General features: G+C 48.8%; 2 protein-coding genes across 2 annotated transcripts in view; both read left to right on the top strand.

Moving 5' to 3' along the window:
- The window catches only part of LOC307234483 (sulfotransferase 2B1-like), a 7,282-nt gene extending 1,598 nt beyond the window's left edge, over window positions 1-5,684 (top strand). Inside the window, exons 2-6 of the mRNA XM_080006217.1 lie at window positions 2,970-3,178; window positions 3,281-3,407; window positions 3,511-3,605; window positions 4,263-4,443; window positions 5,004-5,684. Coding sequence (XP_079862343.1) covers window positions 2,970-3,178; window positions 3,281-3,407; window positions 3,511-3,605; window positions 4,263-4,443; window positions 5,004-5,107 — 716 coding nt within the window. The 3' untranslated portion in view covers window positions 5,108-5,684. The remainder of the gene's footprint in view (window positions 1-2,969; window positions 3,179-3,280; window positions 3,408-3,510; window positions 3,606-4,262; window positions 4,444-5,003) is intronic.
- A 9,139-nt stretch (window positions 5,685-14,823) lies between these two features.
- LOC307233507 (3-beta-hydroxysteroid sulfotransferase-like) lies at window positions 14,824-25,891 on the top strand (the record flags this gene model as incomplete). Its single annotated transcript, XM_080004843.1, has 9 exons — window positions 14,824-15,084; window positions 15,334-15,514; window positions 18,531-18,592; window positions 18,639-18,777; window positions 23,548-23,756; window positions 23,859-23,985; window positions 24,089-24,183; window positions 24,841-25,021; window positions 25,600-25,891. The coding sequence occupies 9 exons, from the start codon at window positions 14,824-14,826 to the stop codon at window positions 25,701-25,703; spliced, it is 1,359 nt and encodes a 452-aa protein (XP_079860969.1). The 3' UTR covers window positions 25,704-25,891.
- Between the last annotated feature and the right edge of the window lie 1,330 nt (window positions 25,892-27,221).

The following is a 27,221-nucleotide window of genomic DNA, read 5'->3' as shown; positions in this document are numbered from 1 at the left end:
TAAATAGAGAATATGAAAAGGAATAAACTGTAAAAATAAATATATATAAAATAAACCAAATACAAAAATTAAATGTATGAAAAGGTAAACGACAAAAATAAATAAATAAATAAATGTTTTATTATTTAATGATCATAATCACAATTGCAGCAGTGGGACATTGTCTTGCATGGAACATAGGACCTCTCCGATCCCCCTGGTGGACTTGAAAGCCTCCAGTCTGCTGGTGAGGGTATAGAATGCAAACTCCACCCGAAGAGGAGCTGCCAGCAAGGCGAGCATGAGAACCTGGTTCAGAGAGCCCTGCTCCTCGATCCGCTTTCTCCTCGTCTTCCAAATAGACAATTTGGCAACGGCAAACAATGCTTGTATATGGAGCTCCAGCTGCCTATGGGGGAAGAGTCCAGGCCAAAGGAGTCGGTCCATCTGGAGGCCCTCACCCCTCTGAGAGAGTGCAGGTGTAGCACTTGGTGCAGGCGTGGTAGACTGCTCTCTTCCCCAGTGTCTCAAAGCGGCCCAGCTGTGGAGCTGTGAAGGGCAGGAGTTGCCCCGTCTCCTCTGTCCACCCCTCCACAGCAGGCGAGGCCGTCAGAGAGGGAAACATGTACTCATTTTCATCATCCCAGCGGTCAGATATGGTACAGTTCTCAGCCACCGCTGTCATTGGTCCGGTCAGGGTCGCTCTTACCTACTCCACCAGTCTCTGCAGCACAGTGGCTCAGTGGCTCCTCCAAGATCCATGTTCCTGGTGTAGGGCCGACCTCGCGCTGGGCCTTGAACACCTATCAGTGACGTCCAACAACCTGGTGGTCTCAACCCTGTGGCATAAATTGAGGGTCCTAACCCCGCCTGATAGAGCAGATCCAGAGCACCACCGTCTATTTCTTCTGGTCAGGACAGCATTGGGCTCCTGTACTGTACCTTCCGGTGCAGGAGGGAGGACAGGGCCTTATTGACATCGAGGCCGGATCGCAGCGTTCATGCTTCAGGCAGCACAAAGGCTCCTCTACACCCCAGTACTGAGCTGGCTGGCTGGCTGCTGCTGAGGAGGGCTGGTCGGCTGGGCTACAACAATCACCTGGTTATCTCCATCGCTGTGCATCTCCTGGAAGAACAGAATATCCAACTTTTTTTGTAGTGACGTCTCAAAAACTAAAGCCCTCTTCTGTCTATCCCTGCTACCTTTAAAATCTAAGGACCCAAAATTAGAGTGCTCCATAAGGAAGAGGAAAAGGAAAAACAGTAGAACAGACAAATGGAAAACCCATAACAGAGACATCACCGTGACAACAGACCTAATTACTTATTTTAAAACATTAAGTACTTTCCCCCTTGGCACCCTGTGTCAGGGTCTTCCTTAACGCAGTGACATGTTTCTTCAGCCTGTATCTTTTCTTTTCATCCAGCTCCTCTACTCCAGTCTGGAAAGAAGTCCTTCAATTTAACAGACTGCCCAAACATCTCATCCAGAAAAGAAGTGATCCCAGAGAGTAAAAGTTATCATTTGGAACTACTGTCTACTTCTGCCATGGACAAGCAATCAGAATCACTTTTACTATCACCCTCTATGTCCTGATCTGGCTCTCAGCGGCCAGCGTTCCAACCTCCTTTATCTCCACAATCTCCCCCTCGCCCCCTGCAGCGAGTGGCACCCCCATGCCCGGAGCAGTGGGGGGGGGGGTCCGCGGATAGCGAGGGAGGCGCATCCCCAGTTGGTGTGGGGGGACCATTCATGCTCCCAGCCGCACTCTCAGCCTGAGGAGCGGCACCAGCCCAAGCCGGCCTCCGGACTACAAGAGGGTCTCTCCTCCCCGCCGCCGAAGCGCTGGACGGAACGCTGCCCAGTAGCTGGCGCCCCGGCAGCATGCTTCCCTTGCGGGAACCCGGCCTTCTTGTGTCCTACGTCCCCACACTTGAAGCACGTCATGTTTCCAGAGTTGGAAATAAACCATGTAGTACCCCTCCGTGCTTGACCCTGAACCTGACATCCAGCGCCTGCTCAGGGGAGCTGAGCAGCATGAGGACCTGCCTCCGCAGGGACTGCACATGCCGCAGCTCCTCCTTTTCACACCCCAGTGAGATGGTTTTCAACGGGCTTACAACGGGCTGCTCTCGCTCCAGCTCCTCGTTGGGGATGAACGGGGGGACTCCAGTGGAGGGCAGTGTCAGCGGAGACACCTGCACAAACAGGCCGTCCACTGTGACGCCACTCTGGACCAGTTGCGCCACGAAGCGCTTCTGCTTCTCAAAACCACCACCTCCCTGCTCATTCTAGCAGCATAAAGCACAAGTTGTGAGGCCCGACCCTCCCAGGCCACAGCCTCCAGGACCCGCTCCACACTCATGCCGGACAACAAAACTAAACAATAAACTAAAACTAAAGTTACACTAAAACACACACACACACACACACACACACACACACAAACTACTACAACTTGGATAAACAACAGAAAGACAGAAAAAAAACAGTAAACTGCTTAAAGTTTGTGGAACAAACAAATGACCCACACTTTCAGCTCTCACACATCCGACTCCTCAGAGAGAGAGAGAGAGAGAGAGAGAGAGAGAGAGAGAGAGAGAGAGAGAGAGAGAGAGAGAGAGAGAGAGAGAGAGAGAGAGAGAGAGAGAGAGAGAGAGAGAGAGAGAGAGAGAGAGAGAGAGAGAGAGAGAGAGAGAGAGAGAGAGAGAGAGAGAGAGAGAGAGAGAGAGAGAGAGATCCACAAACAGCAGTGTTTACGAGGGTAAAAGGAAATTGTTTTCGAGTGGGGCCGGGCCATGTAATCATTGTAGGCGGTAAGAATACAAAATGTATCCTTTTTATTTTCATCTGGAGTCAGTTTGGGAGTTTTCTATCTACTCCAGATTCAGCAGTAAAGTTCTATAATCCAAATCTTTCCATTTTTTTTAGTGTCTGTTGTCCTGTTTAATTTCAGTGTTTTTTTCCTACTTGGTGTTCTGTTCCTCAGGCACCACCTGGATGCAGGAGATCCTCCCGCTGGTGCTGAATGGGGGGGATCTGACCCCAGTCCAAACCATCCCAAACTGGGACCGGGTTCCTTGGCTGGAGGAGACCAGGATGTCGCTGGTGTCGGAGCGCCTGCCGTCTCCACGGGCACTGGTCTCGCACCTTCCCTTCCACCTCCTGCCCCGGTCCTTCCACACCTCCAAAGCCAAGGTGGGGCGGATAGAAGGTTGAGCTCTCAACATTAAAACACAACTTCCCAAAGAGCGTCGTCTTTGGGGAAGACCATTTATTCATGTGTTTCCCGTCCTGAAGGTGATCTACGTGACACGGAACCCCAAGGATGTCATGGTGTCGTCCTTCCACTTCCACAAGATGGCCAGTTTTCTGGACGACCCCGGAACCTTCCAGGAGTTCATGGACAAATTTCTGGAGGGCGAAGGTCAGCCTTAAAACCACATCACATTCTATTCCACTAGTTGAGTGTAGCAGAAGAACCAATTGCATTTTTTGGACATAATTTGGTTTAACTGCGGTGTCTGCAGTGATGTTTGGAAAGTGGACGGAGCACGTGAAGAGCTGGAGACACAATGAGTTGGGAGACAGAATACTCTACATCACGTATGAAGAAATGGTCCAGGTAAGGTAGCTCAACACTCAGCCTATTCATGAGAACCAGGGATCCAGCGGTTCCAGACCACATCAGGGTGGTCTGTTTTTATTCAATTAAATTATTTTACATAAACTGAGAAGTCCTGAAACAATAAGTAAAATAATTGGGTAAGTTAAATGGATACAGCACGGCGGCGGCGTCGTGCAGGCCGGGGCCGGCGTCGGGCAGGCTGTTAAGTTGGAAGAGGAGGAACCCAAATGCAAGACACACGGTTTTGGGAGTCACAGGAAGCCACAGGAATCGGGAACAAGGAACAGAAGGGGGATCAGGACCAGCAGGGACTCACAACCAGGCAGGGGGACAGGCAGGGACGTGGAACGGGCGACACATGCCGAAACGCAGGCAGAGACACAAGCACGAACCGACACCGACAGAGTGAATAGGACCAGGCTGAATTCAAGGGGAGCGACGAGGAAGGTTGAGACAGGTGGTGAGATTACTGACTGGGGACAGGTGTGCAGTGACAGGGAAATTAAGTGACAGCAGACACAGGCAGAGGGAGCCAGAGGCAGACAGGGGGAGCTAGAGAGGGCTAGAGGGAGACAGAGACAGATAGACAGAGAATCAAGGCGGGGGAGGATCGTGACACTTGATCATGTGGGTTCTCCTGCTTCTATGTCGCAGGATTTGCGCGGAGCTCTGAGGCGATTGTCGTCGTTCCTGGGCAGTAATCTCAGCGAAGAAGCCATTGAGAGGATAGCGGCGCATTGTTGCTTTAAAAACATGAAAACCAACTGCATGTCCAACTACTCGCTGGTCCCTCAGGATCTCATGGACTCTGACAAGTCTCCGTTCCTCAGGAAAGGTAAAGAAATCTCTGAGGCCACCAGGACCTTCTACAAGTTATTGAGTCTTAGATTTAACTAAGTGCCATCTTTAGGGCTTGCGAACCAATTTTAAATGATTAATTATGATTAATCGTAATTTTATGATTAACTCAAATCTGACCCCAAAGAAATATTTTTCTATTGAAAAAACAGTGCACTGAGTAATAGTCATCCTATGTTTTTATTATTGAGAGTCATCCATTGACTTCAGTATTGTGAACGGATTTACAAAATAATCTTAATCAAAATGTATTTTCACCATGAACAAGCTGCTATCAAAACTCTGGATGGAGAGTTGGCAGCAGGTTGCAGAAAGTACAATTTGTGCATTTGAGTCAAAATGTGTAAACGGCATCAAAACTGTTTTACGGTTTCAAATTAAACGCCCTAGTCGTCTTACATCTTAATTACATTACATCTTGTGTGTGTGTGTGTGTGTGTGTGTGTGTGTGTGTGTGTGTGTGTGTGTGTGTGTGTGTGTGTGTGTGTGTGTGTGTGTGTGTGTGTGTGTGTGTGTGTGTGTGTGTGTGTGTGTAAGGTGTGGTGGGGGACTGGAAGAACCACTTCAGCCCGGAGCAGGAAGCCAGGTTCTCGGCCGTTATCGATGCAGAGATGGAGGGAGAGGCCTGGTCCTTCCCCTGAGACTTGCCTTCAGCTGTGAGGAGAGAAAAAGACCCCGAAATGCAGAACAAAGAGAAATAAGAAGCTGTGACCATAGTTCATAAAGATACAATAATTATTTTAAACAGAATAGCCTAGTGGACAATTTACATATTTATTTTCGTATAACCAACTCAAACTATTACTTACTTTTATTTCTAATACTTCGATTTCTTGTTATTTTGCATTCACATATAACATAAAACACCAAACTTGAATTATTTTTAAATATTTTAGTATGATGTAGGGTAAAACATGTATTAATCGAATCAAATCTGTGTTAAATCTACAATCTGACAGTGTGTGACGATCTATAGCAGGGGTTGGGAACCTTTTTGGCTGGGAGAGCCATAAAAGCCAAATATTTTTAAATCAATTTCCTTGTGAGCCATATACAATTTAATTAAATTGAATGCAACTTAATGTGTGCATTTTTTAAGTAAGGCATACATTTTTAATGTATAACACATCTCTGAGTACTTAAAAAAGCGCTATATATAATAAATTTGTCTTTATTGTTCTTAATAATATTGTTAATAAAATAATAAATGAAATACTTTTTACCATTAATGCGACTTGTGGTGCTGCATGGTTTTGCTGATGGCCTTGTAGCCTGGTTCATACGTAGTGAGGTTAAGCTTAATGCAGGCGTTGAGGCTTCCATCAGTTCAACGTGAGCGTAGGTTGCTCTTAATGTTTCTCAGATGCCAGAAAGACTGCTCACATGCGTATGTAGAGCCAAACATAGTCAATACGGCAATACTCACACGCTGCATTGTGTGGTATGTGACGGAAAGCTTGTTCCAAGGTTTAAGAATCAGCTGCTCTTCAGGTTCAAGTTCAAGAGATTATTTGTCACATACATATTGAAGTTTTTTCCATTTCTGTCCACTTCTGTTCACTTGCCAGCTCTGCTCGCTGTCGTGCAAGTCTTTCCAACTCTCCATTCAGTGACCTGAACTACTTACCCACATGTCTGAAGCCTTCAGGTCAGCAACTTCCATATCAAAGTCTCTGATGCAGACCCCGGGGATGCATGTCAGGTCGGCTTTGTCCACTGCACACTCGTGTGGATAAGTGATGAATTAAAAAAGAATAGAGCGCATGAAATTCTCTAAAACACGCTTTGAATGACTACAGGAGATTGGACGTAAACCAGCACTGATCTCTACATTTTCGCGCACCACAGCCAGAAAGACTCCGTCTCCCTCCCTAAACCCTTACCTGTGAGCAAAGACTCCCACAAGTGGCGCCTGAGCAGAGACCCGGGAGGAGCCATAGGTTCCTGACCCCTGGGTTAGTGGGTTAAGTGTCTCGCTCAAGTGTACATCAGCACGCTACCAGGAGGGGATCAAACCGGCAATCTTCCGATTGACTAGACAACTCACACTACCTCCTGAGCCACAAATATGCGAATATATGTTATATAATATAAGAATATATGCGTCTCCTTTAGGAGTTATGGATAAATGTGTTTTTACGAGGAATGGGCGTAATTAGTTGACTAATCTATTAGTCGATTCGAGAAGTGACATCGACTTCTGAGAAACTATTTATGATTAATAAGTGTGATGCAGATGCATCACAAGAAACTCCACCAAGACTAATAAGTGTATCACATGCTTCAGAAGAAACTTATCTGGGCAGAGTTTCTAGCAGAACAAGAACAAGATCTGTTTATTTAATAAACATAATGCAACAATGCTCTGCATTTTAAATAATTATTAGGATTATTATTATTATTTTATTGGCATTTTATTATATTTTGATCATAAGACTACTTCAAAAGTTTAGTTCAAAGTGAATAAAAAAAGATATCTTCTATCATCGGTGACGATTTATTCTACATATTCTATCAATCAAAGGGAAAAATAAGGTTGCCACTGTCCCCTAAAATACGGAATTGCCCTGTATTTGACAATTAAATCTTGCCTCCCGTTTTGAATCAATACAAAATTTAAATATAATCTAAAATAAAAATATGAAATAAAAATATTTGAATGAACAATTTAAACTGACAAACATTTTACGTGACCTGAATATAAATGTTGCGAAGTGTAGGCGGGATCGTGCATGTGTAATGTCTGAACAACTAAAGGGGATATCGATTAACAAATCTAAGGAACTAAAAGAACTGCAGGAAACAGTTCTGAACTATTTCACCCCAGTTCTATAGGTTCGTTCTCTGATTTGTTCGGGAACGACTTCTAGCAGTAGCTTTTGGCTGAACCAATGAACTCAAATGAACCAATCGTTTTGGGGGAGGATTCAGTTCATTTCGTTCACTTAAAAGATTTGGTTAAAAAGAACGAATTGTTCACGAACGACCCAAAACTACATTGCGGCATTTTATGAATCCTTGGTAGAAAGATGGCGAGACATTGGCAGAGCGCGGCAAAACATGGGAAAAAGAAGAAAGAAGAAAAGAGAGTTACATTTTATGCCACAACTTTTAAAGGTAAGTTAATTCAATATTTGTAAGGCATAACATCATTTATATAGAAAACTGATATGACTAAAACACATGATGAGATGCCTGGTTAGTTAAATCTTATAGAAATAAGAGGTTCAATAAAAATTGCGATCACATCCACTGATGGGACAGCGTTTCAGATAAAGCCAGCCAACACAGGTAGACTTCCAAGAACTGGAGGAGAGAGCAGCAAATCTTTCATCTTCATGATCATCTTTGTGCATCTACATTCAGGTGAAGTGAATAAAATCACTTACTATTGTTTCTTCTTGTCCACAGTCTTGACTAATTCAAAAACTATACATGTGCAGATAGTCAAATATGGTCCTAATTTGACATGCAGTATGGAAAAAGCACTCTACATCTGCTGGTTGTCAGTCTATCATTACTTTTGAACTTGTCACACACCTTCCAAGAGAGAAAAAGTGCACTCTGCCCATCCAAGCTTTGGACCAATAATAGATCAAAGTTTTATAGAAGACAGCCCCATCGTATAAGATAATTACTAAGAGACGGTGCCAGGGGTCCCGAGAGAGAGAGCACATCACCAGGGGTCCCGGGAGAGAGAAATGTGACCTGTGACCTATGTAGGGGAACCAAATGGTCAACATTGTCCGTGGGCAAGCATAAAAGAACCCGCCCAAGTTACATTCGACAGAGAATCCATCCGGCTCGGTTCTCTCCCGGACGTCCTAGACAAGTCGCAATATATAATAAGTGTGACCTCCAGTTCTATGGGCAGCTGATTTGACCAAGGAGTTGCAGGTGACGGCTAATTTGACCACAGTGGCAGGCTGCATCTTTATTTTTAGTTGTATTCAAAGCAGCAAAATAGATGTCTGGAACAAATAGGGGTGGTGAATAGATCCCAATGTCAAGCCCTCGGCATCCCAACACCACTAGAGGGCGCTCTTGCCTGATCTGCGGCTCCTCCCTCTGACTAATTCCACACACACCTGAGACCTATCATCACCATCTGTTGTATTTATTCTCCAGCTCCCCAGTCACTCATCGCCAGATCGTCAGCTAACTTACGTGAGTTGTATCTCTCCTGGCTCCTTCCTAGTCCATAGAGTCTGTGTAACCAAGTATCTCATCCTTGTCCTAACCTGCCTGTCTCCTTTCCTTGTTCAAGTATTTCCCTCCAGCGTCATACAGCCCAGTTCTCCGTCCCACCACTGGAACCTGGATCCCTCCTTCCCAGTCCTCACTGGTCCTGCCCTGTCCTGCTCCACTTGGTCCAATAGTCCTGCCGGCTCGACCCGTTCCAACCCGACTGGACCCCTCCTGTCATCTTCACTGTGTCTCCAAATAAACCTCCTTCATTTACCACTGTCTGCCTACTGTCTCTGTGTCATGCATTTGCGTCCCTGCTAGCCTTGATTGTAACAGTGCAATCCCAGCCGACACAGAGGGGTCCGGCCGTACGCTCCGGGACCAGGGCCTGCTCTTAGGGCAGCATGACCAACTTGGCAGCCGTGAGCAGCCTCCAGGTCAAGCGTGCTCAGCTCCCCAGTCTCCACAGCCGGGCACCCCCATGTCTCCGCTGCCCCCCTTTGTCAGGGTTCGCCCGGGTCCTACCAGCATCAGCCACTAGATGCCGCCAGTACTGCCTTTTCAAGGTTGCTCTGCTTCACCTATTTCTGTTCCTGATTACCCTGCCTCATTAGATGATATGTTTCACCTGTGTCTCGTTTGGTCGTCCCTATTTAGACCCTGTCGTTTGTGTCCTCGGGCGCTCAGTCTTGAGTTTGTCTAACCTCATGACAACGCTCTTGTTCCAAGCTCCCGAGACTTCTTATTTGTTTTTGCCCAGTTTTGTACTTGTTTTGAGTAAAACCTCTATTTTTGCCACCTCGCCTCTGCCTTGTTCTCTGCACCTGGGTTCACTCAGCACACCTCCTAACAGCAAGACTGAGCCACAACATGGACCCAGCAGAGAGCCAGCCTCCAGAGGTGGAAAGCCTGCGGGTGGCCTTGACGCACCAGGGGGCTGCGATTGGCCGACACGAGCGGGTTCTCCAACAGGTCCTGGAAAACCTGCAGTCGCTCGCCCAGGCCGTCCAACAGAGCCAGGCACCGGCTCCACCTATGGGCCCTGCGCCAGCGCTGCCTCCCATGGACCCGCGTCCTCCAGAGCACCGCGAACCACGACTGCCGGCGCCAGAGAGGTACGACGGTAACCCAGGGGGCTGTCGTGGCTTTCTGACACAATGCTCCCTGGCTTTCGAGCTCCAGCCGTCACAGTTCCCCACCCAGCGCTCACAGGTGGCATACGTGGTCACGCTACTCACCGGCAAAGCACTCTCCTGGGCCACAGCCATCTGGAATCGGCAAACCCCGGCCTGCTCCAGCTACCAGGCTTTTGCCGGGGAGATGCGCCGAGTGTTCGACCACTCAGTCAGTGGGAGGGAGGCGTCGACACGGCTACTCCGGCTCCGCCAGGGGGGACAGAGCGTGGCGGACTACGCCATCGCATTCCGCACCCTCGCCGTGGCGTCTGGATGGAACAGCGAGGCACTCATCGCGGCCTTCCAGGGGGGCCTCAATGAGGGGGTCAAGGACGAGCTGGCATCCTGGGAGGCGCAGGAGGACCTGGACACGCTCATCGATGCAGCGATTCGGGTGGACAACCGCCTCCGGGAAAGACAAAGGGAACGCGATTTCCCCGCTTCACCAACACCAGCGCGCAGAGCGGCTCTGGGGACGAGGCCTCCCGAGCATCTCCTGGCTATCCCGAGCTCGCCTCCAGCATCAAGGGAGGAGCCGATGCAAGTAGGCAGCACACGGCTCTCTCGGTCCGAACGTGACCGGCGGATGAGAGAGCGCTGCTGCCTGTACTGTGGGATCCCGGGGCATTTCCGTTCTTCCTGCCCTGAGCTCTCGGGAAAAGCCAACTCTCGTCCAGGGTAGGGAGAACTGCGACGAGGCCAACCTTCTCTCCCGAGCTCGAGGCGACCAGGGTCCTGCTGGCTGCCTCCCTCGCCTGGGGAGATCAACATCACTCCCTCCAAGCTATGGTGGATTCCGGCGCTGCAGGAAGCTTCCTGGATGTAGGGCTAGCAAAGGCCCTAAAGCTCCCTCTGGCACCTCTAGAGCATCCTCTCACGGTGACAGCCCTGGATGGAAGACCACTGGGGTCCGGTAGCGTGTGCCATCGGACCGCCCCCCTTTGGCTGTCACTGGAGGGAAAACATTCAGAGGTAATCCAGCTCCACCTCATCCACTCCCCTGAGTTTCCACTGGTCCTGGGCTACCCATGGCTAGCCCGTCACAACCCACATCTGGACTGGGCCTCCGGGTGTCTCACCGAATGGGGCCCTGCCTGCCACACCACCTGTCTTCGTTCTAGTCCGTCTTCTCACCCTCTCGAGTCTCCAGTCCGTGTCCAAGCTCGGGCCCCTTCCCAAGCCCCTGCCCACTCCGGAGTTCCTGTCCGTGTCCTGGCTCCAGTCCGTATTCAAGGTCCCATCCATCCCGAGTTTTCACGAGTGCCCCACGAGTATGCCGATCTGAGGGAGGTCTTCAGCAAGAGACGGGCCACCACGCTTCCTCCCCATCGGTCCTATGACTGCGCCATCGACCTTCTGCCTGGCACCTGCCCTCCTCGAGGACGTCTCTTCTCTCTCTCTGCCCCTGAGACTACAGCCATGGAGGAGTACATCCGGGGGGCGCTCACCTCAGGTTTCATCCGCCCTTCTACCTCCCCGGCGGGCGCAGGGTTTTTCTTCGTGGGTAAGAAGGATGGCGGCCTGCGTCCCTGCATTGATTACCGTGGTCTGAACAAGATCACGGTCAAGAATCGCTACCCCCTTCCTCTCATGTCCACATCTTTCGAGCAACTGCAAGGCGCCACCATCTTCACCAAACTCGATCTTCGAAACGCATACAATCTCGTCCGCGTCCGCGAGGGGGATGAGTGGAAGACCGCCTTCAACACACCTACCGGCCATTATGAATACCTGGTCATGCCTTTTGGATTGGCCAATGCTCCCGCTGTCTTCCAGGCCTTTGTAAACGACGTCCTCCGTGAGTTTCTCAATCGCTCCGTGTTCGTCTACATCGATGACATCCTCATCTTCTCCAGGACCCTTCCCGAACACATACAGCATGTGAGACAGGTCCTTCACCGCCTGCTCGCCAATGGCCTCTATGTGAAGCTGGAGAAGAGTGAGTTCCACGCCACCACCGTTCAGTTCCTGGGGTTCGTCATCACCGAGGGTCACGTCCAGATGGATCCTGCCAAGACCGAGGCCGTCCGGGACTGGCCACCACCCACCTCGGTCAAACAGGTGCAGCGCTTCCTCGGGTTTGCCAATTTTTACAGGCGATTCATTCGGGGTTTTAGCACTGTGGCAGCTCCCCTCACCGCCCTCACTAGGACATCCACAGCCCGCTTCGCCTGGACTGCGGAGGCTGAGGGGGCGTTCAGGGCTCTCAAGATGCGGTTCACCGCTGCCCCTGTCCTGGCCACACCAGAGCCTACCCTACCCTTCGTGGTGGAGGTGGATGCTTCCGATGTGGGAGTGGGGGCCGTTTTGTCCCAAAGGACTCACGACAGGAAGCTCCATCCATGTTCTTTCTTCTCCCGTCGCCTCACCCCAGCGGAACGGAACTATGACATAGGGAACCGGGAGCTACTGGCAGTCAAACTGGCGTTGGAGGAGTGGCGGCACTGGCTGGAGGGGGCCCAACACCCATTTGTCGTCTGGACCGACCACAAGAACCTGACATACATTCAGGAGGCCAAACGCCTCAACTCCCGTCAAGCCCGATGGGCCTTGTTCTTCAATCGGTTCAACTTCATCCTGTCGTATCGTCCCGGGTCCAAGAACCTCAAGCCCGATGCTCTCTCCAGACAGTTTGACCCTCCTGAGCTGGTTGAACTCCCCGAGCCCATTCTCCAGAGCTCCTGCATCTTGGCTCCGGTCCGCTGGGGAATCGAGACGCAGGTCCGGCAGGCCCAAAGGAGGGAGGCGGATCCCGGCAACGGGCCCCCGGGTCACCTGTTTGTCCCGAAGGCTGTCCGATCACAAGTCCTGCAATGGGGGCATTCATCCCGCCTCACTGGCCACCCGGGGATCTCCAGGACCCTCGAGTTCCTCCGCAGGCGTTTCTGGTGGCCTACCATGGAGCAGGACGTCCGGTCCTTCGTCGCTGCCTGCACCATCTGCACCCAGAACAAGAACCCCCGGTCACGTCCCATGGGGCTGCTGCATCCCCTTCCCATCCCCAGTCGGCCCTGGTCACACCTCTCAGTGGACTTCATCACCGGCCTTCCACCGTCTCGGGGCCACACTGTCATCTTTGTCGTTGTAGACCGGTTCTCCAAGGCTTGCCGTTTTATTCCTCTGCCCAAGCTCCCCTCAGCTCTGGAGACTGCTGAGCTCATGGTGCAGCACGTTTTCAGGGTGTTCGGCCTGCCCCTGGACGTGGTGTCAGACCGCGGCCCGCAGTTTGCATCCCGGTTCTGGAAAGCATTCCACCAGCTCCTCGGCGCCTCCGTCAGCCTGTCCTCCGGTTTCCACCTGCAATCCAATGGCCAGACTGAGCGGGTCAACCAGGACCTGGAGACAACACTGAGGTGCCTCGTGTCCTCCAACCCTGCCTCCTGGAGCGACCATCTAGTGTGGGCGGAATACGCTCACAACACTCTGCGCTGCTCTTCCACTGGCATGTCCCCGTTTGAGTGCCAGTTTGGGTACGTACCTCCTCTGTTTCAGGAGCAGGAGGCGGAGGTGGGAGTGCCGTCAGCCCAGCGGTTCGTCCAGCGGTGCCGACGGACCTGGCAGAGGGCTCGTCAGGCCCTGCTGAGGACATCCCGGCAGCAGCAGATCCAGGCCAACCGACGGCGCAGACCAGCGCCTATGCTCCGTCCGGGCCAGAGGGTCTGGCTGTCCACCAGGGACCTTCCATTACGGGTGGAATCACGCAAGCTCGCGCCACGGTATGTTGGGCCCTTCAAGATCGTGCGGCGGGTCAATCCTGCCGCATACCGTCTTCTGCTCCCCAGGTCGATGAGGATAAACCCCACCTTCCACGTGTCGCGGCTCCGACCGGTGGTCACCAGCACCTTGGCGCAGGGCCCTGCAATACCTGGTGGCCTGGGAGGGTTACGGGCCGGAGGAGCGCTCCTGGGTTCCGGCCCGGGATATCCTGGACCCCTCTCTGATCCAGGATTTCCGCCGTCGCCACCCGACACTCCCTGGAGGAACGTCGGGAGCCGTTCCTAGACGGGGGGGTCCTGTCAGGGTTCGCCCGGGTCCTACCAGCATCAGCCACTAGATGCCGCCAGTACTGCCTTTTCAAGGTTGCTCTGCTTCACCTATTTCTGTTCCTGATTACCCTGCCTCATTAGATGATATGTTTCACCTGTGTCTCGTTTGGTCGTCCCTATTTAGACCCTGTCGTTTGTGTCCTCGGGCGCTCAGTCTTGAGTTTGTCTAACCTCATGACAACGCTCTTGTCCCAAGCTCCCGAGACTTCTTATTTGTTTTTGCCCAGTTTTGTACTTGTTTTGAGTAAAACCTCTATTTTTGCCACCTCGCCTCTGCCTTGTTCTCTGCACCTGGGTTCACTCAGCACACCTCCTAACACCCTTGCTTTTCTTCTGCGAAGACTTTGGAGACCTCGAAGAAGGTGTTGGAAGGGGAGGAGCCTGCTTTCCTCCAGATACTCGCAGTCTCCTGGGGAGGGGATCCTGACTTCTGCTAGCTGCTAGCCTTCAACCGGTGGAAATTACGTGCCCCCTGTCTCCGCTCCCCTTACTCCAGGGTCTGCCGCCCCTGCCTCCGAGTCGTCGGCCGCCTCTGCCGAGGTCCAGCCAGTCTCTGCCTCCGAATTGTCGACTGCCTCATCCGAGGTCCAGCTCGTCCCTGCCTCCAAGTCGTCAACCGCCTCGCCCGAGGTGTAGCCCGTCCCTGCATCCTAGTCGTCGGCCGCCTCACCCCAGGTCCAGCCTGTCCCTGCGTCCAAGGTTTCGGCTGCCTGACTCGAGGTCCAGCCTGTCCCTGCCTCCGAGTTGTCAGACGCCTCGCCCAAGGTCCAACCCATGCTGGCGACCAGCAGGCCTACAGCTAGCCAGCGGGCTAGAGATTGGCCCCGGGTGAGGAATGACATGAATGCCATAACAACAAGGTCAGCTGGGTTCATGGCTGGTTGCTTCGTACTGTTAAGTGGTGGTCAAGAGGAGGAACCCAAATGCAATACACACAGTTTTGAGAGGATGTACAGGGGTTTATTCGAAGCCACAGGAATCGGGAACAGGAAACGGAAGGGGGATCAGGACCGGCAAGGACTCATGACCAGGCAGGGAATTCTCATTCAGGGGCCAGGAGCAGAGGAGCAGGTGGAGAATCAGGAGCCCAGAGTCCAGGGCAAACACACAGGGGGACGTGGAACAGAGGGACGTGGAATAGGCGACGTGGAAAAGCCGACACATGCCGAAACGAAGGCAGAGACACAAGCACGAACCGACACCGACAGAGTGAATAGGACCAGGCTGAATTCAAGGGGAGCGACGAGGAAGGTTGAGACAGGTGGTGAGATTACTGACTGGGGACAGGTGTGCAGTGACAGGGAAATTAAGTGACAGCAGACACAGGCAGAGGGAGCCAGAGGCAGACAGGGGGAGCTAGAGAGGGATAGAGGGAGACAGAGACAGATAGACAGAGAATCAAGGCAGGGGAGGATCGTGACACTTGTTCATGTGGGTTCTCCTGCTTCTATGTCGCAGGATTTGCGTGGAGCTCTGAGGCGATTCTCGTCATTCCTGGGCAGTAATCTCAGCGAAGAAGCCATTGAGAGGATAGCGGCGCATTGTTGCTTAAAAAACATGAAAACCAACTGCATGTCCAACTACTCGCTGGTCCCTCAGGATCTCATGGACTCTGACAAGTCTCCGTTCCTCAGGAAAGGTAAAGAAATCTCTGAGGCCACCAGGACCTTCTACAAGTTATTTAGTCTTAGATTTAACTAAGTGCCATCTTTAGGTCTTGTGAACCAGTTTAAATGATTAATTATGATTAGTCATGATTTTATAATTAACTCAACTCTGACCCCAAAGAAATATTTTTCTATTGAAAAAACACTGCACTGAGAACGGATTTACAACACAAGCCGCTCTCAAAACTCTGGATGGAGAGTTGGCGGCAGGTTGCAGAAAGCAAAATTGGTGCGTTTGAGTCAAAATGTGTAAACTGCGTCAAAACTTACATATTTATTTTTGTATGACCAACTCAAACTTTTATTTCTAATACTTCAATTTCTTGTTCTTTTGCATTCACACATTACATCAAACACCAAACTTGAATTATTTTAAAATGTTTTAGTGTGATTTCGGCTAAAACATGTATTAATCTAACCAAGTCTGTGGAAAATCTCCAATCTGACATAACGAGTGACGATCTTCATGATACACCAGAAGTGATTTCATTTTCCTATCTTTCCCGTTGTTGTTTTTTGAATGTGTGTAGATTATGTTGCCGCAATTTCGCAGAATTTAAGGGGGGTGTATGTAATAGTGTTAATATGTTGGTTAGATTCCCGCATAAATACGGACAGTGCAACACTGTGGTGGTACTGGGTAATTTAATTTGTGTGGATATTGCGATGGAACTCTGGGATGCCCACAGACGCGCACTGTCGACTTGCTGTGTTCAGTGGCGTGATTGAATGATCCTGGATAAATGGGCCATAAAAGTTGTTAATAGCACATATCTTCACATGAAGTTTGTAGATTTTGATTGAGCACATGTTCCGTGGGCTCCGTTGCAAGTCTGGTGTAAAATAATGGATGTATTGTGTTTTTATAACCGAGTGTTGAAAACTAATGTGGGCATGTGAGTTTGGGCTGGCTAATGCAATTCAAGTTCAAGTTCAAGTTCAAGTTCAAGAGATTATTTGTCACATACATATACATGCGTTCATACATATATGCAGTGAAATGTCATGACACCCGGTGATTACGCACAATAAGCTCTATAAATACTAAAAAATATCCATGCACTCTTTGTAGGGAGGCTGTATTTGTCCTCATGAAGACTGACCATTCTTCATGTTTTGTGCCGCATTATTGCAAGCCAACGTTTCTAGTGATTTATGAATTTTTCTTATATTGTAGTTATTTGAGTGATGCAATTATAGTGAGTGGGCTCCTTAATAAGGGATAGGGTGATGCAGTTCCAATTTTGTCCAGCAGAGTGCATCGAAGTACAACGCTTTTGTCTCTTATAAATAATATAAAATGGAAGATAGTAGTTTCTTCTAATTTGGTAGTATTGCCAATGTATATTTTTCTGCTTGATTATTTTTGCTTATTTTATTTGATTTATTTTCTTTATATACTTAAAAAAGACTATGGATTTTATTTTAACCACGAAAAAAAATGTAAACAGCTCCAGCTATATCCAAATGTTAGATATAGACTTACAAATACATAGCCATACTGTATTATTAAGGGTTGCGCATAGTCTGATTGCTGTGGGAGGCTGTATTTGTCCTAAAAAAGATTGACCATTTTTCATGTTTTGTGCTGCATTATTACAGCTAAGCAATAAACACTATCATCCACCACTCCTGAGTCTCCAACCTGTTGATTGCCAGGGGACGGGACAGATAGGTCACACACAGTTTCTGTTGTATACAATATACACTCACCGGCCACTTTATTAGGTACACCTGGCTAGTACCTGGTTGGACCCCCTTTTGCCTTCAGAACTGCCCTAATTCTTGGTGGCATAGATTCAACAAAGTGTTGGAAACATTCCTCAGAGATTTTGGTCCATATTGAAATGATAGCGTCACGCAGTTGCTGCAGATTTGTCGGCTGCACATCCATGATGCCAATCTCCCGTTCCACCACATCCCAAAGGTGCTCTATTGGATTGAGATCTGGTGACTGGAGGCCATTGGAGTACAGTTTGTACCAGTTTGAGATGATTTGAGCTTTGTGACATGGTGCATTATCCTGCTGGAAGTAGCCATCAGAAGATGGGTACACTGTGCTCATAAAGGGATGGACATGGTCAGCAACAATACTCAGGCATGCTGTGGTGTTTAAACCATGCTCAATTGGTACTAAAGTGTGCCAAGAAAATATCCCCCACACAATTACACTACCACCACCAGCCTGAACCCTTGACACAAGGCAGGATGGTTCCATGCTTTCATGTTGTTTAGGCCAAATTCTGACCCTACCATCTAAATGTCGCAGCTGAAATCGAGACTCATCAGACCAGGCAACGTTTTTCCAATCTTCTATTGTCCATTTTTGGTGAGCCTGTGCCAATTGTAGCCTCAGTTTCCAGTTCTTAGCTGACAGGAGTGGCACCGGTGTGTTCTTCTGCTGCTGTTGCCCATCTGCTTCAAAGTTCCACGTGTTGTGCGTTCAGAGATGGTATATTGCATACCTTGGTTGTAACGAGTGGTTATTTGAGTGACTGTTGCCTTTCTATTGTCTTGAACCAGTCTGCCCTTCTCCTCTGACCTCCGACATCAACAAGGCATTTTCGTCCACACAACTGCCGCTCACTGGATATTTTCTCTTTTTCGGACCATTCTCTGTAAACCCTAGAGATGGTTGTGTGTGAAAATCCCAGTAGGTCAGCGGTTTCTGAAATACTCAGACCAGCCCATCTGGCACCAACAACCATGCCACGTTCAAAGTCACTTAAATCCCCTTTCTTCCCCATTCTGATGCTCGGTGTGAACTTCAGCAGGTCATCCTCACCATGTCTACATGCCTAAATGCAATGAGTTGCTACCATGTGATTGGCTGATTAGCTATTTGTGTAAACAAGCAAAAATACAGTCATTACACAATTGTTAAAAAAAATTCCCCAAGGGACAGATTCCATTCAGGCAAAAGTTTTAAACAAAGTGCTGCATTCTCACTGACGTCCCATCAACCCAGCTGTCGGATGACGTCACCAGACACGGAGTCCCGTGTCAGGGACGTCATCTTCCCCAGTCTGAGTGGCATCTTCTGCTTCCACGTTAGTTTCCTGCTGTTCAGGTCTCCGTGTGGAATCTCCCTGAAAGATGACGACTTGCTCCGACAAGTACTTCCTCCACCACGGGCTGCTGCTGCCTAGTGAGACCCACTCTGCGCACAGTCTGAAGTTTGCGCAGGATTACCAGTTCCACGACGAGATATTGACAGTCACCTATCCAAAGTCTGGTAGGTTTGTTGGCGCCTGGGGGCGGCACGCCGTGGCAGAGCACTGCGGTCAAACCAGCCGTCACTCGCAACTGCGTCGTCAAATGATGGATTCACATTGTAAAAATGTATGCATGTACCGTATGGAGCAGTGTGTTTTTGCAGCACCCCAAGTTTCAGACTTAAAGTAATTCAAGGTAATAATGTGGAAATTTTAATCCGTAAATTGTCTAAAATGATAGAGTGAGAATGCTTGGTTTGAGGTCAGTGTGTAGTCTGTTATCCTGAACACAAATATATCAGTCATTGTCAGAATTTATGGAGCCATGTATTTCTACAGCACCTCCAGTTTCAGAAAGGAAGCCATTTCAAGGTACAAATGTGAGACCTTAACTTTGAAATTCTGCAGCAAAGCCTCTCTAGAACATAAATATATTAGATTATTATATATGATGTTATATAATATATATTAGGCGGATACTCAAATGAACCAAACGTTTTGGGGAAGGATTCAGTTCATTTCGTTCACTTAAAAGATTTGGTCAAAAAGAACAAATTGTTCACGAATGACTCAAAACTACATTGCGGCATTTTATGAATCCTTGGTAGAAAGATGGCAAAACATCGGCAGAGCGCGGCAAAAAAAGGATAAAAGAAGAAAGAAGAAAAAAATAGTTACATTTTATGCCACAACTTTTAAAGGTAAGTTAATTCAATATTTGTAAGGCATAACATCATTTATATGGAAAAGTGATATGACTAAAACACATGATGAGATGCCTGGTTAGTTAAATCTTATAGAAATAAGAGGTTCAATAAAAATTGCGATCACATCCACTGATGGGACAGCGTTTCAGATAAAGCCAGCCAACACAGGTAGACTTCCAAGAACTGGAGGAGAGAGCAGCAAATCGTTCATCTTCATGATCATCTTTGTGCATCTACATTCAGGTGAAGTGAATATAATCACTTACTATTGTTTCTTCTGGTCCACAGTCTTGACTAATTCAAAAACTATACATGTGCAGTTAGTCCAATATGGTCCTAATTTGACATGCAGTATGGAAAAAGCACTCTACATCTGCTGGTTGTCAGTCTATCATTACTTTTGAACTTGTCACACACCTTCCAAGAGCGAAAAAGTGCACTCTGCCCATCCAAGCTTTGGACCAATAATAGATCAAAGTTTTATATTTATATTTTACTCTTTTTAGTGTTGCTGTTAAACAGTGAAACATTTTGTTCAGGCATTTACAAGGGGGAAAAAAATCAGGATTTGCATGCTTTGCATGTTTACCCATGTTTTAATAGTTGCCTGGAGTGGAACTTCTTTTAGTTTGTTTTGTCACAGTTTCATGTTTTACTTGTGTTGCCTGAGCAGTTGCACCTTCTCTGGAAATTAATAATCTATGTATATTCTGAAAAAGTGCTTTGTGTTTTCATTCTGGCATCTTGTACAGTGCCTTTTTTTCCTCTTATACAATGTGGAACATCCCGCTACAATACCCACCACACCTGCATTATAGATGGAACAGTTTTGAAATCTGACTGTCTGTGAAAGAACGTCTTTCCATCTATGGAAAATAAATTGTAACAGCGACTTTCCCTCATATTTATTCAAGTAGGTGCCATAATCTATTTTTCCAGGGAGTCTCAATTGATCACATTCAACATTTACCACTGAGTTATTTAGAGGTCTTTATTTTTGTATATATAGTATAGGGATTAAGTTGCATATCAAAACTTGAACAATGCCTTGAAAACATAGAATATGTAAATCACTGATTCAATATTGTCATATGTTGATCCAATTGCAAACTAGGTTCAAATATAATGAATGAACAATTGTGTACAGTGTACAATGAAGAGGAAATGAAATGTATAGTTTATTCAATGTTGAAAGGCAAAATGTTAAACAACATTGCAATTTCAACGTTGATTCGGCTTGCAACATCAATATTAAATTTAACGTTTATTCAACATTGATGCAAAACCTTATGTGGTGTGGGGGTGGTGTGGTTTGAGCAGCCACTCCCATCCTGGGTCCAGGTAATTGCGTCCAGGATCAGTGTGGCTGTACGCCTGTTGCTCGTTAGAGTAATCAACAAGCAACAGGTAAAACCCCCATCCCCACACACACAAAGGAGAGGAGCCCTTGTGATGACATTCTGTCCATCACTACCTGAGTTGTATCTCTCCTGGCTCCTTCCTAGTCCATAGAGCCAAGTCTGTGTATCCAAGTACTCGTCCTTGTACTAGTCTCCTCTCCTCGTCCTGCTTCATCCAGCCCGGTTCTTCTTCCCTCCACCTGGAACCTGGTTCCCTCCTTCCCAGTCCTCACTGGTCCTGCCCTGTCCTGCTCCACCTGGTCCAATAGTCCTGGCTTGGACCCGTTCCAACCTGACTGGACCCCTGCTGTCGTCTTCACTGTTTCTTCAAATAAACCTCCTTAATTTACCCCTGTCTGCCTACCGTCTCTGTGTTGTGCATTTGGGTCCCTCCTAGCCGTGATCGTAACAGGGCTATCTGGCCAAAAAACATGGACTCAGTCGACACAGAGGGGTACCGCCATACGCTCCGGAACCAGGGCCTGCTCTTAGGGCAGCATGACCAACTCGGCGGCCTGGAGCAGCCTCCAGGTCCAGCTGGCCCCCCCAGCTCCACCGGCTCCACCAGCTCCAACGGCTCCCGCTCCACCTTGGCTCCCACCTCCCCCCTCGTCCCCCGGCACCCACTCCCAGCAATCAGATGTGGGTTTGCAACCCTGGAGCTGGGCCTTGGCCTAGCCCCCAGGCCTGAGCCAATGAGGCCGATACTCGCCCGCCCGCGTTTCCGCTGTCCTGCACTCTCCAGTCTCTGCGGCCTGGTGCTCCCCAGTCTCTGTGGCCCGGCATCCCCATGTCTCCGCTGCACCCCTTGCTTTTGTCCTGCCCGGACTTGTCGAAGGAGGTGTTGGAAGGGGAGGAGCATGTTTTCCTTCGGACACTCGCAGTCTCCTGGGGAGAGGATCTTGACTTCTGCCAGCTGCTTCAACCGGTGGAAATTATGTGGCCCCCGTCTCCACCTCCCCTTACTCCGGAGTCTACCATTTCGGTCCCCGAGCCGCTGGCCGCCTCACCCGAGGTATAGCCCATCCCTGCCTCCGAGTTGCCGGCGGCCTCCCCCGAGGTCCAGCCGGTTCCAGCACTAAGCCTCCGGCTACCTCACCCAAGGTCGAGCCCGTCCTAGACTCCGAGTCGTCGGCCGCCTCACCCGAGGTCCAGCCAATCCCTGCCTCTGGGTCCTCCGCCGCCTCACCTGAGGTCCAGCCCGTCCCTGCCTCCGAGTCATCGGCCGCCTCACCCGAGGTCCAGCCCATCCCTGCCTCCGATTTCTCGGCCGCCTATACCCGAGGTCCAGACCGTCCCTGCCTCAGAGTCGTCGGTTGCCTCACCTGAGGTCCAGCCGTCCCTTCCCCCGAGTCGTCTGCAGCCTAACCCAAGGTCCAGCCTGTCCTTGCTTCCGAGTCGTTTGCCGCCTCACCCGAGGTCCAGCCATCCCAGCCTCAGAGTCGTCGGCCGCCTCTCGAGAGATCCAGCCCATTCCTGCCCTGAGGCCAGGTCCACCGAGCGCTCGACCAAGCGGTCCGGCTCCTGGACCCGGCCTCCTGGTCCTCTGAAGCTGCCTCGCTCATCTGCCCTGAGGCAAGGTCGACCCCCCCCGAGCGGTCCGGCACCCGAACCCGGCACCCTGGTCGCTCTCCGAAGCTACCTTGCTCATCCGCCCTGAGGCTGGGTCGACCCCCAGAGAACCCAGATCTGTCCTCCGTCCTGGAACAATATCTGGACCTGGGCCAGATTTGTAGTAGGTCCCAGGTCCACTCCCAGTTCCCGTTTCAGTACCAGGTTCAGTCCCAGTCCCATGTCCAGTCCCAGTCCCAGGTCCAGCCCTAGTCCCAGTCCCAGGTCCAGTCCCGAGTTCAGTTCCAGTCCCAGGTCCAGTCCCGAGTCCAGTCTAAGTAGCTCATCCTTGTCCGAACCTGCCTGTCTGCTCTCCTCGTTCAAGTCTTTCTGTCCTGCTTCGTCCAGCCTGGTTCTCCGTCCCTCCACCCGGAACCTGGATCGCTCTTTTCCAGTCCTCACCAGTCCTATCCTGTCCTGCTCCACCTGGCCCGATAGTCCCACTGGCTCAGACCCCTTCCAACCCGATTGGACCCCCCCTGTCGTCTCCACTGTGTCTCCAAATAAACCTCCATTGTTAACCCCTGTCGGTCTACCGTCTCTATGTCGTGCTCTTGGTCCCTCCTAGCCGTGATCGTAACACCAAAGCAAACAAAAAATGGGAGGTTACTAATAAATGCAAATAGATTTTGTTTGAAAATATTTGAGATTTCATATTGGGACCATAGGGTTGAGGTTGAGTAATGTCAAGCTGCTGGAACCTGACAAAGGGTTGATGCATAAACACACCCAGCCAGGGTGTGTGTGTGTGTGTGTGTCTGTGCGTGTGAGTGCGTGAGTGTTTCTGAGAGAGAGAAACACATGCGCACACACAGACGTCCACAAAGAGCGGTGTTTATGTGTGTATGAACTTTTTTCTGGTGGAGCAGGGCCATGTAATCTTTGTAAGCGATGAGAAGACTTAAAAATGTATTCTATTCAATTGGATTGGCAGTCAGTTTGGGAATTTTCTTTTAACTCCAGGTTGAGCAGCAAAGTTCTATTATCCTAATCTATCTATCCAAATACTTTAAGTGTTTCTTGTCCTGTTTAGTTTAAGTGTTTTATTCCTACTTGGTGTTCTGTTCCTCAGGCACCACCTGGATGCAGGAGATCCTCCCGCTGGTGCTGAATGGGGGGGATCTGACCCCAGTCCAAACCATCCCAAACTGGGAACGGGCTCCTTGGCTGGGGACGATCAAGATGGCGCTGGTGTCGGAGCACCTGCCGTCTCCACGGGCACTGGTCTCACACCTTCCCTACCACCTCCTGCCCCGGTCCTTCCACACCTCCAAAGCCAAGGTGGGGCGGATAGAATGTTGAGCTCTAGACATTAAAACACAACTTCCCAAAGAACGTGGTCTTTGGGGAAGATCATTTATTCATGTGTTTCCCGTCCTGAAGGTGATCTACGTGACACGGAACCCCAAGGATGTCATGGTGTCGTCCTTCCACTTCCACAAGATGGCCAGTTTTCTGGACGACCCCGGAACCTTCCAGGAGTTCATGGACAAGTTTCTGGAGGGCGAAGGTCAGCCTTCAAACCACATCACATTCTATTCCACTAGTTGAGTGTAGCAGAAGAACCAATTGCATTTTTTGGACATAATTTGGTTTAACTGCGGTGTCTGCAGTGATATTTGGAAAGTGGACGGAGCACGTGAAGAGCTGGAGACACAATGAGTTGGGAGACAGAATACTCTACATCACGTATGAAGAAATGGTCCAGGTAAGGTAGCTCAACACTCAGCCTATTCATGAGAACCAGGGATCCAGCGGTTCCAGACCACATCAGGGTGGTCTGTTTTTATTCAATTAAATTATTTTACATAAACTGAGAAGTCCTGAAACAATAAGTAAAATAATTGGGTAAGTTAAATGGATACAGCACGGCGGCGGCGTCGTGCAGGCCGGGGCCGGCGTCGGGCAGGCTGTTAAGTTGGAAGAGGAGGAACCCAAATGCAAGACACACGGTTTTGGGAGTCACAGGAAGCCACAGGAATCGGGAACAAGGAACAGAAGGGGGATCAGGACCAGCAGGGACTCACAACAAGGCAGGGGGACAGGCAGGGACGTGGAACAGGCGACACATGCCGAAACGCAGGCAGAGACACAAGCACGAACCGACACCGACAGAGTGAATAGGACCAGGCTGAATTCAAGGGGAGCGACGAGGAAGGTTGAGACAGGTGGTGAGATTACTGACTGGGGACAGGTGTGCAGTGACAGGGAAATTAAGTGACAGCAGACACAGGCAGAGGGAGCCAGAGGCAGACAGGGGGAGCTAGAGAGGGCTAGAGGGAGACAGAGACAGATAGACAGAGAATCAAGGCGGGGGAGGATCGTGACACTTGATCATGTGGGTTCTCCTGCTTCTATGTCGCAGGATTTGCGCGGAGCTCTGAGGCGATTGTCGTCGTTCCTGGGCAGTAATCTCAGCGAAGAAGCCATTGAGAGGATAGCGGCGCATTGTTGCTTTAAAAACATGAAAACCAACTGCATGTCCAACTACTCGCTGGTCCCTCAGGATCTCATGGACTCTGACAAGTCTCCGTTCCTCAGGAAAGGTAAAGAAATCTCTGAGGCCACCAGGACCTTCTACAAGTTATTGAGTCTTAGATTTAACTAAGTGCCATCTTTAGGGCTTGCGAACCAATTTTAAATGATTAATTATGATTAATCGTATTTTTATGATTAACTCAAATCTGACCCCAAAGAAATATTTTTCTATTGAAAAAACAGTGCACTGAGTAATAGTCATCCTATGTTTTTATTATTGAGAGTCATCCATTGACTTCAGTATTGTGAACGGATTTACAAAATAATCTTAATCAAAATGTATTTTCACCATGAACAAGCTGCTATCAAAACTCTGGATGGAGAGTTGGCAGCAGGTTGCAGAAAGTACAATTTGTGCGTTTGAGTCAAAATGTGTAAACGGCATCAAAACTGTTTCACGGTTTCAAATTAAACGCCCTAGTCGTCTTACATCTTAATTACATTACATCTTGTGTGTGTGTGTGTGTGTGTGTGTGTGTGTGTGTGTGTGTGTGTGTGTGTGTGTGTGTGTGTGTGTGTGTGTGTGTGTGTGTGTGTGTGTGTGTGTGTGTGTGTGTGTGTGTGTGTGTGTGTGTGTGTGTGTAAGGTGTGGTGGGGGACTGGAAGAACCACTTCAGCCCGGAGCAGGAAGCCAGGTTCTCGGCCGTTATCGATGCAGAGATGGAGGGAGAGGCCTGGTCCTTCCCCTGAGACTTGCCTTCAGCTGTGAGGAGAGAAAAAGACCCCGAAATGCAGAACAAAGAGAAATAAGAAGCTGTGACCATAGTTCATAAAGATACAATAATTATTTTAAACAGAATAGCCTAGTGGACAATTTACATATTTATTTTCGTATAACCAACTCAAACTATTACTTACTTTTATTTCTAATACTTCGATTTCTTGTTATTTTGCATTCACATATGACATAAAACACCAAACTTGAATTATTTTTAAATATTTTAGTATGATGTAGGGTAAAACATGTATTAATCGAATCAAATCTGTGTTAAATCTACAATCTGACAGTGTGTGACGATCTATAGCAGGGGTTGGGAACCTTTTTGGCTGGGAGAGCCATAAAAGCCAAATATTTTTAAATCAATTTCCTTGTGAGCCATATACAATTTAATTAAATTGAATGCAACTTAATGTGTGCATTTTTTAAGTAAGGCATACATTTTTTATGTATAACACATCTCTGAGTACTTAAAAAAGCGCTATATATAATAAATTTGTCTTTATTGTTCTTAATAATATTGTTAATAAAATAATAAATGAAATACTTTTTACCATTAATGCGACTTGTGGTGCTGCATGGTTTTGCTGATGGCCTTGTAGCCTGGTTCATACGTAGTGAGGTTAAGCTTAATGCAGGCGTTGAGGCTTCCATCAGTTCAACGTGAGCGTAGGTTGCTCTTAATGTTTCTCAGATGCCAGAAAGACTGCTCACATGCGTATGTAGAGCCAAACATAGTCAATACGGCAATACTCACACGCTGCATTGTGTGGTATGTGACGGAAAGCTTGTTCCAAGGTTTAAGAATCAGCTGCTCTTTAGGTTCAAGTTCAAGAGATTATTTGTCACATACATATTGAAGTTTTTTCCATTTCTGTCCACTTCTGTTCACTTGCCAGCTCTGCTCGCTGTCGTGCAAGTCTTTCCAACTCTCCATTCAGTGACCTGAACTACTTACCCACATGTCTGAAGCCTTCAGGTCAGCAACTTCCATATCAAAGTCTCTGATGCAGACCCCGGGGATGCATGTCAGGTCGGCTTTGTCCACTGCACACTCGTGTGGATAAGTGATGAATTAAAAAAGAATAGAGCGCATGAAATTCTCTAAAACACGCTTTGAATGACTACAGGAGATTGGACGTAAACCAGCACTGATCTCTACATTTTCGCGCACCACAGCCAGAAAGACTCCGTCTCCCTCCCTAAACCCTTACCTGTGAGCAAAGACTCCCACAAGTGGCGCCTGAGCAGAGACCCGGGAGGAGCCATAGGTTCCTGACCCCTGGGTTAGTGGGTTAAGTGTCTCGCTCAAGTGTACATCAGCACGCTACCAGGAGGGGATCAAACCGGCAATCTTCCGATTGACTAGACAACTCACACTACCTCCTGAGCCACAAATATGCGAATATATGTTATATAATATAAGAATATATGCGTCTCCTTTAGGAGTTATGGATAAATGTGTTTTTACGAGGAATGGGCGTAATTAG

This window comes from Zeus faber, assembly GCF_960531495.2.
Source record: "Zeus faber genome assembly, chromosome: 8".
Lineage (NCBI taxonomy): Eukaryota > Metazoa > Chordata > Actinopteri > Zeiformes > Zeidae > Zeus > Zeus faber.
The sequence above is the reverse complement of the archived record's forward strand: the minus strand, read 5'-3'. Positions and strand labels throughout refer to the sequence as shown.